The 15,084-nt window shown below is 43.7% G+C and overlaps 1 protein-coding gene across 3 annotated transcripts in view; it reads right to left on the bottom strand.

Annotated features, from left to right (window-relative positions):
• Window positions 1-15,084, bottom strand: part of LOC115137202 (inositol 1,4,5-trisphosphate receptor type 1-like) — a 156,219-nt gene that overhangs the window by 42,677 nt on the left and 98,458 nt on the right. For all 3 annotated transcript variants that reach the window (XM_065027815.1, XM_029673420.2, XM_065027808.1), the window contains 4 exons: window positions 9,432-9,621; window positions 8,858-9,132; window positions 7,893-8,093; window positions 7,417-7,527 (listed from right to left, as the gene is read on the bottom strand). In XM_065027815.1, coding sequence (XP_064883887.1) covers window positions 7,417-7,527; window positions 7,893-8,093; window positions 8,858-9,132; window positions 9,432-9,621 — 777 coding nt within the window. The remainder of the gene's footprint in view (window positions 1-7,416; window positions 7,528-7,892; window positions 8,094-8,857; window positions 9,133-9,431; window positions 9,622-15,084) is intronic.

Below are 15,084 nucleotides of genomic sequence, written 5' to 3'. Positions count from 1 at the left end.
TAAGTTAGTCCTAAATATTTCAAAAACTAAAATCTTGTAATAAATAATGTGGAAATTGAGCAAGTTGAGGTGACTAAACTGCTTGGAGAAACAGTGGATTGTAAACTGTCATGGTCAAAACATGTTGATACAACAGCAGCTAAGATGGGGAGAAGTCTGTGCATTATAAAGCGCTACTCTGTCTTTTTAACAGCACTGTTACGGATACAGTTATCCTGTGTGTGTGTGTGTGTGTATCCTGTGTGTGTTTCTTTTCTTCTCCTTCTCCCCTCACAGGTGAAAATCATCACTCCTCAATCAGTCAACAATCAATCATCAATCAGAAGACACACCTCCTCCTACTTCCTAACCTATCACAGTTCCTTCCCCATGGTTTAAAAACCCCATCATTTGTTTGCTCTAGAGAGCAATCTCTAGAGCAATCTCTAGCTCAATCTCTAGCTCAATCTCTCTGTAAATGCCATGTCTGTAGGTCTCTGTGTTTCACTCTCGCTTTGTGTCTTAACCTCTCTTTTGTTTAAGCACCTCCATAGCACTTTGTCATCACCTGTGAGTATTGTTTTTGGTTATGGTGTTTGTTTGTTGCTGGTGGGAAAAGGGGGAAACCAAGACAAGTCGCCCATGGGCATACACTACCCGTAGGTGAACTTTGTTAAATACACTAGTTAGAACTGGGCGGACCACCCACTGTATTTTTGGTTAGTTAGTTAGCTGTTGTGAAAGTAGGCTAGTCTAGCTTAGGGGTGTTTTTGAATACTTATTGTTTCTTTTCTTGGGTCCAGCTCAGCCCCTTTTCCTGCTCCCCCCATTACCGTGTGTTTATAAATAAACCTAGAGTTTGACGGTAGATTTCTGTTGTCGTGGTTATTTCGTGCACACTTTTACTTTGTCACAATAATAATTTGCATGAGTTATGTTACGGGTCTCATTACCATCCCCCCTAGACTGTCGGGCCAAAAGGGATTCGTAACATAAGTGGGGGCTCGTCCGGGATCTGTCATAATTGACACCCATGCCGCTCATGTAGATTGTTGTAGTGGTATAGTTCAGTGTTGAGCGTCATAGCTGAAGTAGCATTAGTGTTTGCTATTTTCTTTGGCACTTGTGAAGTAGTGTAAAATGACTACTTTTGATTTGAAATCCTTTTTGGATAACCCTTCGTGGGAGGTTTTTGACAAATGTCTTAGAGTTGATTTAATGACCTTGGCTGACCATTATTCAGTATCGATTCCGCAGAGTTTAGTTAAGGCGGAGGTTAAACGGCTAGTATTAAATGTATTGTTGGAAGAGCAGGTGCTTGTGTTACCGCTGCCTGAGCCTACTACCCCTGTAGCGGATGTTGCTGCTCCTGTAAGCCCATTGGTGTCTGATAATGAGGGAGAGGCTAAAACACCAGCCACATTTTCCCGTTTTGATCCACTCTCCCCACTGTCAAATGGTGATGCCAGGAGGGATGTCCATTTAGCACAGTTCCAACTGGAGGTGGAAGCGTGAGCCCAAATTAGGCGAGAGACTCTCCAGTTGGAGATGTGCAAAATAGAGGCAGAAAAAGAACGAGAACAACGGCATTTGGAGATGTGTAAAATTGAGGCAGACAGAGAAGAAAGGCAGTTGGAGTTCAAAATGCGCCAGATGGAACTGGAGGCAGAGACAGCGAGGCTAGCCTCCGGTCCTACTATGCCTGTTTGTGAGCCGTCCTCACCTGCTGTGTCCTCAAACACATTTGACATTAGTAGGCAGATTGCCTTAGTACCTTTGTTCAGAGAGTCAGAGGTTGACTCCTATTTTAGTGTATTTGAGTGTATAGCCGTAGCATTGAAATGGCCTGAAGAGGTATGGTGCCTATTACTTCAGTGTAAATTAACTGGTAAAGCCCAAGAGGTTTTGTCAGCGCTACCTCTGGAGGACAGTTTGAATTATGAAGTGGTCAAAGCTACTGTTCTTCGTGCCTATGAGCTTGTGCCTGAGGCATACCGACAGAGATTTAGGTCTCATAGAAAGTCTTCTAGTAAGACTTATGTGGAATTTGCTAGAGACAAGGGAAATCTGTTTGATAAATGGCATGCTGCTAGTAAGGTAACTGATTTCAACTCTCTCCGGGAGTTAATCTTGTTGGAAGAGTTTAAAAATTGCTTACCCGAACGCCTTGTAGTTTACCTAAACGAACAGAAAGTATCCTCCCTGGCAGAAGCGTCTGTGTTGGCAGACGAGTTTGTGTTGACGCACAAGAGTGTGTTTTCGGCTCAAACTGAGAGTAGAGCCACTGAGTTTCCTACCTTTAGCCCTAGTCGGCCAGCAGTAGTATATCAAGCACGCCAGAAGAATGAGCGTCCCTGTTTCTATTGTCATAAAGTAGGACATATGATTAATGATTGCTTCCTGCTTAAACGCAAACAAGGGATGCCTCTTCGTGCCAAGCCACCAACAGGTGTTGCTCTAATTCGTACGGTTGTGAGGTCTGCAACAAAACAGGTGCCTCAGGGTAACTGTAGTTTGAAAGTCTCAGTCCCCGACCGCAGTTATGAACCATTCATTTTCGAGGGTTTGTGTCCCTAACGAATGACGAAGCGTCTCAACGACCGGTTAAAATCCTTAGAGATACTGGTGCGGCGCAGTCGTTTATATTGTCTGATGTGTTGCCCTTATCTGACGATACATATTGTGGTTCCAGTGTGTTAGTGCAGGGTATTGAAATGGGTTTTGTCCCAGTGCCATTGCACTTTGTGAAAGTACACTCTGAGTTAATCAGTGGAATATTCAGAGTGGGGGTACGTCCTATGTTGCCAGTGAAAGGTGTGACCTTTATAATGGGTAACGATATTGCCGGAGGAAAGGTAGTACCCGTATTGGAAGTATTGGATAAAAGTGACCAGTCTCTCTCTAATGAGCTGGCACAGAGTTATCCACATGTGTTCCCCGCTTGTGCTGTCACTCGTGCTCAGGCACGACAAGAGGGTGACGTGATAGATTTGTCGAACACTGTTCTGTTCAAAGAGGTTGATCAAGAAAATGGATTGTGTGATACCTCTGAGAAGCTGATCACCTCTGACAAACAGCCCAGGAAAGAAGCGAAGAACGTTGAACTTATTGCTGATGCAATACAGTTACCAGTCACTCGTGAGCAGCTGATTGCTAACCAAAAGGTTGACAACAAGCTTGCTAAATGTTTTTCTAGTTTTGTCTCATTGGAAGATGTGAAGAAGAAGAACGTGGCTTACTTCATTGATGGTAATCTCCTCATGCGTAAATGGAAATCCCATGTTGACGCAGATGGAGATTGGAATGCTGTTTACCAAATAGTGATTCCTACAGCCTTTCGACAAAATGTGTTATCCCTTGCTCATGATCACCAGTGGTCTGGTCATTTAGGAATCACAAAAACTTATGATTGGATCCTTCGACATTTCTTTTGGCCGGGTTTAAAACAAGATGTGGCTCAGTTCTGTCGGACATGCCACACATGTCAGATAACAGGAAAACCAAATCAGGTTATTCCTCCCGCTCCTCTTTGTCCCATACCTGTCATAGGTGAACCATTCGAGCATGTGGTGGTTGATTGTGTCGGACCGTTACCGAAGACAAAATTGGGTAACCAGTTTTTGTTAACGATAATGTGTATGGCTACAAGATACCCCGAGGCCATTCCTCTGAGAAGGATTACAGCCCCGGTAGTGAGTAAAGCCTTAATAAAATTATTCACGACATTCGGGTTACCTAGGGTGGTACAAAGCGATCAAGGAACCAATTTCCTATCCAAGCTCTTCAGGCAGGTGTTAAAATCCTTGTCAATTACGCACCGTGTGTCAGATTGGGATGAGGGAGTTCCTCTAGTTTTTGCTGCTCGTGAAACTGTGCAGGAGTCCCTAGGTTTCAGCCCGGCTGAACTGGTGTTTGGTCACACAGTGAGAGGACCAATGAAAGTCCTTAAAGAACAGTTCTTGTCCCAAGAGTTGTGTACCAGAGATGAGAATGTGTTAGACTACGTTAGTCGCTTTCGTGAGCGCCTACACCAAGCTTGTGCTCTCGCAAAGGAAGCTCTGTCTTCCTCACAGAGGAGCATGAAAAGACACTATGATAAAGAGGCTGTTTCTCGTCCACTACAGCCAGGTGACCAAGTACTGGTGTTATTACCTGTTCCAGGATCTTCCCTGTCAGCTCGTTTCTCGGGTCCTTATTTAATTGAAAAGAAAATAAGTGAAACTGACTATGTGCTTCAAACTCCTGATAGACAACGCCAATCTCGTGTGTGTCACATTAACATGTTGAAAGCTTACCACACCCGACCCATCACACAGTTAGAGAGTTCAAAAACAGAGGAAGGTACTGCTGTCTCTGCTACTACTGCTATGATAGTGGACTGTCATATTGATGATGTTGATGGCTTGGAGTTGCGCAATACTCAGCAGCAGTGTGTTAGATTGCCCAACTCAGAAATGCTGCTGTCTATCCAATCCGGTCTGGTTCATTTAACGGATGGACAGGCCAATGATATTGTGAGGCTACTACACAGTTTTCCATGTCTCTTTAATGACGTTCCTACTCGCACAAATGTGTTGGAACATGACATTATTGTTGGAAATGCTACACCTATCAAGCAACACCCATATCGTATCAACGCTTCCAAGAGGAAGATAATGAGGGATGAGGTGAAATATTTGTTGGAGAATGACCTGGCTAAGCCAAGTTCAAGCCCTTGGAGTTCTCCTTGCATTTTGGTTCCTAAACCTGATGGTACGTCCAGGTTATGTACGGATTATCGAAAGGTAAATTCTGTCACAATGCCAGATTCGTTCCCGTTACCCCGACTGGACGACTGTATCGACACTATTGGTGCTGCTAAGTATGTAACTAAGTTAGACCTCTTAAAAGGTTACTGGCAGGTTCCGTTAACTTCACGTGCTTCTGAGATTTCTGCCTTTGTGACCCCAGACAACTTCCTACAGTACTCAGTCATGGCTTTTGGGATGCGAAATGCACCAGCCACCTTCCAACGACTGGTTAACTCTGTATTAGCTGGCGTTCCTAATTGTAGTGCATACCTTGATGACCTAGTGATTTATTCGTCTGAGTGGTCAGATCATGTTGACTCGCTAAGGGTAGTATGTGAATGGTTGGCAGCTGCTTCTCTAACCCTGAACTTGGCAAAGTGTGAGTTTGGGAAGGCTACTGTTACCTATCTCGGTAAAGAGGTTGGCCATGGACAGGTGCGCCCTGTTGATGCCAAGGTCTTGGCTATAACTGCATTCCCTGCACCTACCACCAGACGAGAGCTACGCCGCTTTTTAGGGATGGTTGGCTACTACCGTAGCTTCTGTAAAAATGTATCTGCTGTAGTTGCTCCATTGACCGATTTGCTTAGTCCAGCTAGATCATTTGTGTGGTCCCCTGATTGTAAGAGAGCTTTTGAATCAGCGAAAGCACTCTTATGTAGTACACCTGTACTTGCTGCTCCAGATTTTGAACAACCGTTCAAACTTGAGGTAGATGCTAGTGCCAGAGGTGCTGGTGCTGTTCTACTGCAGCAGGACAAGAGTGGAGTGGATCATCCCGTTTGTTATTTTTCACGTAAATTTTATAAATGTCAAACAAACTATGCGACAATAGAACAAGAAGCTCTTGCTTTGTTGTTGGCTCTGCTATTTGTTCCAGTGCCCTACCCGTGATTGTATATACTGACCATAACCCCTTAGTTTTTCTCCACCGAAGGTACAACCAGAACCAGCGCCTTATGCGTTGGGCGCTGATTGTACAAAATTATAATTTGGAGATCCGCCACAAAAAGGGTTCTGATAATGTGTTGGCAGATGCTTTGTCTCGTGTGTGAAAATGATTTCTGTATGTTTTGCAAGGTTGTGAGTATTCATTGAAATACTGTAGTCGCAACCCCTAGGGTTGCTCTTTTAAGGGTGGGAGTGTTACGGATACAGTTATCCTGTGTGTGTGTGTGTGTATCCTGTGTGTGTTTCTTTTCTCTCCTTCTCCCCTCACAGGTGAAAATCATCACTCCCCAATCAGTCAACAATCAATCATCAATCAGAAGACACACCTCCTCCTACTTCCTAACCTATCACAGTTCCTTCCCCATGGTTTAAAAACCCCATCATTTGTTTGCTCTAGAGAGCAATCTCTAGCTCAATCTCTCTGTAAATGCCATGTCTGTAGATCTCTGTGTTTCACTCTCGCTTTGTGTCTTAACCTCTCTTTTGTTTAAGCACCTCCATAGCACTTTGTCATCACCTGTGAGTATTGTTTTTGGTTATGGTGTTTGTTTGTTGCTGGTGGGAAAAGGGGGAAACCAAGACAAGTCGCCCATGGGCATACACTATCCGTAGGTGAACTTTGTTAAATACACTAGTTAGAACTGGGCGGACCACCCACTGTATTTTTGGTTAGTTAGTTAGCTGTTGTTAAAGTAGGCTAGTCTAGCTTAGGGGTGTTTTTGAATACTTATTGTTTCTTTTCTTGGGTCCAGCTCAGCCCCTTTTCCTGCTCCCCCCATTACCGTGTGTTTATAAATAAACCTGGAGTTTGACGGTAGATTTCTGTTGTCGTGGTTATTTCGTGCACACTTTTACTTTGTCACAATAATAATTTGCATGAGTTATGTTACGGGTCTCATTACCATCCCCCCTAGACTGTCGGGCCAAAAGGGATTCGTAACAAGCACTATCAACAAGGCAGGTCGTTCAGGCCCTAGTTTTGTCGCACCTGGACTACTGTTCAGTCAGGTCGTCACGTGCCACAAAGAGGGACATAGGAAAATTGCAATTGGCTCAGAACAGGACAGCACAGCTGGCCCTTGGATGTACACAGACAACTAACATTAATAATATGCATGTCAATCTCTCCTGGCGAGGAGAGATTGACTTCATCACTACTTGTATTTGTGAGAGGTATTGACATGTTGAATGAACCAAGCTGTCTGTTTGAACTACCTGCACACAGCTCGGACACCCATGCATAGCCCACAAGACACGCCACCAGAGGTCCCTTCACAGTCCAGAACAGCCTATGGGAGGCGCACAGTACTACATATAGCCATGACTACATGGAACTCTATTCCACATCAAGTAACTCATGCAAACAGTAAAATTAGATTAAAAAAACAGATAAAAATACACTTTATGGATCAGCGGGGACTGTGAAGCAGCACAAACAGACACATGCATTCACACACACAATAACATACACACGCAAATGGATTTTGTGTTGGAGATACTGTATGTGGTAGGGGCTTGGGGCACACACTTAATGTGTTGTGAAATCTGTTGTAAATGTATTGTAATGATTTTAAAATTGTATAACTGCCTTAATTACTTGATTAGAAATTACCTTGAAATGACCTTAATTACCTTGATTAATATGCCAAATGGATAATGAAGGAAAACATAACAGGGTGCAACATGACTACCAAACCTTAAGCTCCAGCACCAGGTCCATCCTCTTCTTGCCCAGGGGGTTGATGTCGTTGAGGATCAGAGCGATGATGATGTCGATACCGTTGCATTCATGAGTGGCGATGCAGTTCTGACAAAGAAACAGACAGGAAACTTTTTGCATTCCTCTCTGGGACTGATGTGACATTTACCAGAAAACAATATTACAAAAAGGGTTTTGTTTAGTCTGACATGATCCTGCAAGGAAAGCCTTCTCTTAGCATGCAGCTGTGTACTGGGACCTAGCTGGGCTTGTAAAGAGAATGTAAAAGCCAAGTAAAGCACTGCCAAATTATGACCAACCCTGCAATTACTGAAATAGAACCATCAGTTATATGCAAACACTGGGTCATTTGACAACAATGTTTCATGATACTGCATGTGCACATATAAAACAAACCTTTGATCTCGGTAAAATCGGTGTGTGTGTGTGTGTATATGTGTGTGTATGCCCACCTGGTTCTCATGGCAGGGTCCCTGGCAGTACTCTGTGAGGCTCTCTACTGTCTGGTTGATGAGGCCTACGTTCTTCTCATTGATGTAGAGTCCCAGTAGCCCCAGGCCTCCCGTGGTGCTGCCACAGATACAGTCCAGGAACTGCAGTGTCTCACACACCAGATTATAGTTGTTCTTGTTGTTCTGACACCGTAGGAAGTTCTGGAGAGGAAAGTTACACACGACTCAAAGTTAGAAACACACTAATTCATATGTTCATTCTAAACATTGGCAATATGAACAATAAGCTCAGATCCCTCTATGAACAAATGGGTTTATTCCACTGAAACTCAAAAGTACTGGCTTTTGAGTATAATATCATCAGAAATGACCAATTATCAATGTTTCATGTGCTGTGTTAAAAAAGCTACCTGTTACGGTTGCTTTCTGCCTAAGAGTTTAATTCAATGGCTGGTTTATCTAATGATGAGACACATCTTTAACTCGTGAGTCTAAACATGTCAGTGACATTAAATCCTGATAATTTTAGCCCACTCTGTGTTTGGCTCAGGATCAATCCAGCCAGGCCATATAACTACACAGCTGATGACGAGCTACGGTGATTCAGCATCCAGCTATCCGTCAATCATGTGGAGCCTTGACCTTACTGCACAGAGGATGTTAGTGGGGGAAGTTCACTGTCAGTCTGAGGTATTGGACGTCCCCATTTCCAAACACAATCGTCCTCATAGTGAAACCAGACCAGGCTCTACCAGATATGGAAACAGTTGCATCATGTTGTTCCAACGGATGTCTATTTTCACCATATGGTTTCATTTCTGTATAAAGATCTGGTGATGGAAATTTACCAGCACTGAAACGGTAAGTGTGCCATGGGGCCTGAGCAATCATCGTGGCCCCCCTTTAATAGCTCAATTGTGTAATGTAAACCAGAGTAGTGCCCCCTGGTGGTGTGGCTGACCAACCTGCAGCTCTCTGTTGTGGTTCTCACACAGCAGCTGCATGAGTCGCAGGATGGGCTGCATGATGGTGATAATGACACTCATCTCCCCTTCCTGGTCATCAGGAGTGCTGGCGGGGCCCTGACCCTCAGCGGCAGCCAGATGCTCCTCGGCCTCGGCCTCACGGCGGTACCTTGTGAACGCCTTCTTAGTGACTGTGGAGGCCTCCACCAGTTGCTCCTTGACCTCCTCCGTCACCACGGCAACCGCCACCGTAGACACCACTGCCACCTCCATCCCTGTAGAGAGAGGAACAGGAGAATTCAGAGACATACACACCGAAGGGCACCAGAGTACAACAGAGTAAGACATGGGAGAGTCTCACTGCACATTGCACACAGGAGCAGAGATGTAGCTGTCACAGAACGTGAGCTTCATCATTGGGTCCCAATTTGCACTGCAGTGTGAAACAGCTGTATGTGTTTGTGAATGACTGATGTATGATTTGTGCTGTGTTCTGAGTGCAGTAAATCCACTGGATTGACTGTCTCAGTAGACAGGAACAGGATGTTGTTCACACCAGGCCTGCTACCCTGACCTTTCTTTCCTTTAGCGGTGGGCGTGTCCTTGTCCGGGGGCTCCTCTTCTTTCTTTTTGCTGCCCAGATCGCTGGTGTTGACGGTCACAGTGGCCTTGATCTCCTGCTGGGCCAGCTTCATCCTCTCATAGAACACCTTGAAGAACATCTCCGACTTGTTTTCCCCCGTCAGGCGCATGAAGAAGGATTTCTGGAGACGGACAAGAAGAACAAGTAAATGCGGATGTAAGAGGTTCTGTTTGAGTTCATTCTGTATTTATATGGGAAGTGGTAGTGAGAGGGATTCATAGTGAGGTATTATGATAATGTTGTCAGATAATCTACATGTTTCCCATTGTAAGCAATACAAGGTAGACAGCTCAAAGGTCGGGTATATTTGTTGTTCCGTTTGTTGGCAGTTTGACCACGTCTCTCCGTCTGTCTGTCTGACTGCTATGCACCCAGAAGCTCTCTCTCGCTGAAGCTCTGTTAAATAACCCTCAGCCCTCTGCCAAGGAAATAACCTGGAGTGCCTCCATGTGCTCACCTGTTTTCACACCATCTGCTCTCTGCCCAAAGGGCACAACTCTACTGGCACTGTGCAGGGCAGGCTGCACTGTACACAAAGTCATAGAGCAAACACAGCCAGGTACACAGCAATCACAGGAAGTTTGTCAACTCAAACAAAGGTGGCTTTAACCAAATTCAGCATCAAGTACTTTTCACCAGAACAAAACTCTTCAAGTGAAAGTATAGGACTTTATGTTTACAGTCTAACACTGCAAAACCTATAAAAACAAATGTATTTTTTTGCACACTAATTTGACAACTTTTTCTTCCATGCATGGGACTTTGCTTTTTCCAGCTGCTATTATCCAGTCCCATTTCCCTCCTTACATAAGGCTTACAATCAGCTGAGTGGTTGAAGGGAGGGAGCCACTGCAAACAAACCTCAGCCCAAACACTGTTACATCAGATAACAAGGTCGGAAATTAAGGTAACGAAGAGATGGGAGTTTTTCCTAGCCACCGTGCTTCTACACCTGCATTGCTTGCTGTTTGGGGTTTTAGGCTGGGTTTCTGTACAGCACTTTGAGATATCAGCTGATGTACGAAGGGCTATATAAATACATTTGATTTGATTTAGATGGAAAATCCTGCCCTACTTTTTGAGCACCCGAGTGGCACTGTGTGTGTGCTTGGTCTGAGAGGGAAGGGAAGGGAGGGGAGACCAGAGGCGGGCAGGAGTTATCGCATGAATTCTGGGGCAGTTTGAAAACCTCTTACATAACCAGCATTCTTTCCAGGTTGAGACTCAACTCATTGAAGTCCCTCTGTCTGAGATAATGGAACATACAGTATTCAGAAGTTGAAGGAAAACCAAAAAATGTTATAGTAAAACTGTGCATGCATTAAACAGTACTCATAGAATTCCACCAGTAACCATGACCCGAGAGTAAGCACAAAGTTCAGATTAAGTTACCTGAAGTAGTTTCTACCCCTTTAAAATAACTTTCCAATAAACAACAAAACTGTAAAAAGGAACACAAGTCAATCTTGTTGACAAAACCACGGTCATTCATTGATAGTGATCAGAAATCAGCAGTGGTTATGTAAGCAGGCAAACCTCCACCCAAACCTCCACCTCCATTACCATAAGGAGAGGACAACTGCCAGAAAGCAACTTTATAACAACATTACCCAGTTCAAATGGGAAAACCCTCATGACTGTGACCATAAAAAAGTAATTTCATCTCAAATCGCTTGGATGACAATAATTATGTCAACACCTGACTGCCTTATGACAATTTCCAAGAAAACAACAACAGCAGCAGCAGCAGCAGGAATAGAGCTGGCTAAGGAAAAACCCTGTCAGGGCAACTTGGCTGTCGCTCTGTGGCTCTATCTGCACATATGTAGGAATTTGTCAGTTTGCTGACTAGTATTGCCTATCAGTTTCCAATTCTCTGCAACACTACTATCTTGAAAAGGTTTCTAAACATATCTTGGGAAAATAACATTATGGCATGGTCTGCAAAACAACATAATACAATGAAATCATCAACAGTCCATAATATTGGGTCGTCACTCAATTGTCAAATTCGGGTCCCCGAGCAAAACCAGCTGAGAACCACTGGTCTAGGTTATTATTATTTAGTTTCTTCTTGAGTGGATGGTCAGGGGACCAGAACATAATTACAAATCAAATGTAGACCGCAAATGAACCGCAAGAAGCCCAAACAAATATATTGTTTGACTAAAACAATTATTTAAAACCTTGCTTACATTTGTATACAACCATGTCGTGTCTCTCTATCATGTGTGGGAATACTTGGGAAGAGACTTCTTAAATTAAAATCACGTGGATGTGATTTCCTGGTGTTTTTTTTTACAGTCTTTTATGTCAACACACATATATACATACATATATATATATACATACATATATATATATATATATATATATATACACACACATATATATATTTTTTTGAGGGCTCTGAAAACTTTGTGGGCCACATAAAACCACCCGCCAGCCAGGAACCCTGGCCTAGGCATTAAGGTGGCATTTGCAGGTGATACTCAATAGCACTTGGACATTGCCAAGTGACATTTAATCCCCTCCCTCACACAACCACAGGACTGCGGCCCACCTTTAACCATATGCATGACAGATTTCAAACAAGGATACAGTTCATGTGTACAAAACATACCCATGGCACGAGGGCTGTGACCTTTCCTGCAGCAGGGAATGGGGAAAGAGTAGAACAATAAACTTTTCCTTTATCATCTGAAGCAGTGTGCAGCAGAGCCACACGCACGCACCTGTTGCATCTGCACTATAGCCCTCTAGAGTCTAATAACCAGCATGGCTGTGGTGGTAAGCTTATTTATCCCTGGGCATGCACCATCAACCTGGTGATTCATTCTTCCAGGAAACCACCAGCTTGTCCTCTGCAGCAGCTTAGATCCTGCCTGCAAGGCCCACTGGGTGCACTAAGCCCTCTGTATCAAAAGCCCCCCGAGGCCACTGTCGACCCTGGCGCTCACCGTCACGTACAGTAGGCTGAGTCCCGCCCCCAGGTCTCTCGCCACATAAAACAAGGTCATTATGCATTCCTATCTTTCTCTTTTTTATTTTCCTCCTCTTCACTGCTGTCCCGGCTCTTGGCATCAACAAGGGGCAGTTATGTAAGCTCTATTTATATCGCTGGCTCCCTCGCTCCCTTGCCTCCTCTCCTGAAGCTTCAGTGAGCAACATGGCTGAGGCTGTAATCATTGCAGGGCAACGTACCGTACCCACCCAGCTGGTAACCACGGTGATCCGCTCTGGGAGAGGAGCGTGCTGGGAGGGAGAATGCTGTGGCACTTCACTTCACTCTGAGTTCTACAGAGACCCGGTCATATATGAGGATAGAAAAACAAACAAATCAACAAATCAACCAACCAACCAACCAGTATCCAATCACAAACCCTGCCAGCCACTGCCATCAGCATGGTGGAACTGTAAGGGGGAGATAAGGAGTGCTTGGAACACTGTATGATAGTAATAAGCGAGATCATTGATTACTAATAAGAGAACAGTGCGTGAGTACACTGTGAAAAGTCTCAGGAAGGGAAATCCTAATAATATTTATTAGCTAAAGTTTTTGAGGTGGAGAAAATAGCCTGATTGCTGAAGAGTGTTTTAGCTCAAGGTAAAAAAAAAAAAAGATTTAAAAAAATGAAGGGCAGCAGAAACTGGGTTTATTGGCTTTCAAGGAGGTGGCTGAAAAGAGAGTGAGTCCGTGCCAGTGGCAATAAATGAAGTTGCACTGCAGGCGTCGGTGGACATCACCGTGCTGCGGCATGAGTAACAGCATTGACACCTGTTCCCCTCCATGACAGGGCAGGCCAGGGTTCACACAGGGAGATGGCCAGGTGGAGAAGCTGCCATTAGTGGGCCTCTTCATCTGTTACATAAGACACACACAGTGTTTCCCCTATATTCCATTTAGCAATGACGGACAGCCGCTGTTAAATAGTTGGTGCCACTCCCAAAAAATATGATTTATTTAAAACACATATTTTTAGACATTTTCTCCAGGACGAGCTTTTAAACAGATTTTGGCAATTAAAGACATTTTTCTACTTACCCAGAGTCAGATTAACTCATGAATAACAATTTTGTTTCTGAATGCAGTTAAATGAAGTTGCTAACTAGTGTTACCGCAAAGACTGGAAGTCTATGGGAACAGCAAGCATAATAGCTGTTCCTGTATAATTACGCTAGTTAGCAATGGCTCACGAAGCTACCTTCAACTTCCTTCTAACTGCACACAGAGACATGCAAATGGTATTGATGAGTTCATCGGACTTTGGTTAAGTAGAAAAGTTGCCAAAATCTTGCACTATACCTTTAAGATCAGAGTGACAAGACACAACGTGTCACACTGAGTGTGTGACACTGAGTGTACAAAACATTGCTCTTTCCATGACAAAGATTAACCAGGTGAATCCAGGTGAAAGGTATGATCCCTTATTGATGTCACTTGTTAAATCCACTTCAAATCATTGTAGATGAAAAGGAGGAGACTGGTTAAAGAAGGATTTTGAGACAATTGAGACATGGATTGGGTATTTGTGCTATTCAGTGTGAATGTGCCAGACAAAATACCTTTGAACTGTGAATGGTAGTAGGTGCCAGGCGCACCAGTTTGAGTGTGTCAAGAACTGCAATGTTGCTGGGTTTTTCACGCTCAACAGATTCCCGTGATAATAAAAAATAGTCCACCACTCAAAAGACATCCAACCAACTTGGCAGAACTGTGGGAAGAATTAGAGTCAACATGGACCAGCATCCCTATGGAATGGTTTTGACACCTTGTAGAGTCCCAAACAAATTTAGTCTGTTCTGAGGGCAAAAGAGGGTGCAACTCAATATTAGGAAGGTGTTCATAATTTTTTGTACACTCCGTGTATATTTGTATGATGTCAACATAATGACATTTTCATGCATTTGAGTAGAATGTTTTTAAAACCTCTCAGTCGTCCACCAAAATAAATCCTCTACGGACACCTGGCAGAGGGGAAGAGGACGCAAGGAGGGCAAAATAAAATATACAAAGACACAATGAAAACAAACCTAAAAAAATATGCACCATAAACACAAAAAACCTGGGAACTCCACGCCACAAGTAGAACACACCAAGCAACATCAGATTACGAGGACAACCGCACCACTCTGGCAAATGAAAAGACAGAAACACAAAGATCGTCAACTTACAAAGAATCCCACCGCATAGGAATATACACATACATATACATAGTGCCTTCGAAAGTATTCAGAAGCCGTGCATTTTTCCACATTTTGTTACGTTACAGCCCCCCCCCTCATCAATCTACACACCCCATAATGACATAACCCATTTTTTTTTTTTTTTTTACATTTTAGCAAATTTATTTAAAAAAATAAAACTGAAACTATACATTTACAAAAGCATTCACACCCTTTACTCAGTACTTTGTTGAAGCTCCTTTGGCAGTGGTTATAGCCTTGAGTCTTCTTGGGTATGATGCTACTCTACCATAAAGGCCTGATTGGTGGAGCATGGTGATGGCAGGATATTGCTGTGGGGATATTTTTCAGCGGCAGGGACTGGGAGACTAGCTAGGATCGAGGGAAAGATGGTCGG

The sequence above is a fragment of the Oncorhynchus nerka genome, linkage group LG2 (assembly GCF_034236695.1).
Source record: "Oncorhynchus nerka isolate Pitt River linkage group LG2, Oner_Uvic_2.0, whole genome shotgun sequence".
In the NCBI taxonomy this organism is placed as follows: domain Eukaryota; kingdom Metazoa; phylum Chordata; class Actinopteri; order Salmoniformes; family Salmonidae; genus Oncorhynchus; species Oncorhynchus nerka.
This window is presented reverse-complemented; position numbering and strand designations above follow the sequence as displayed.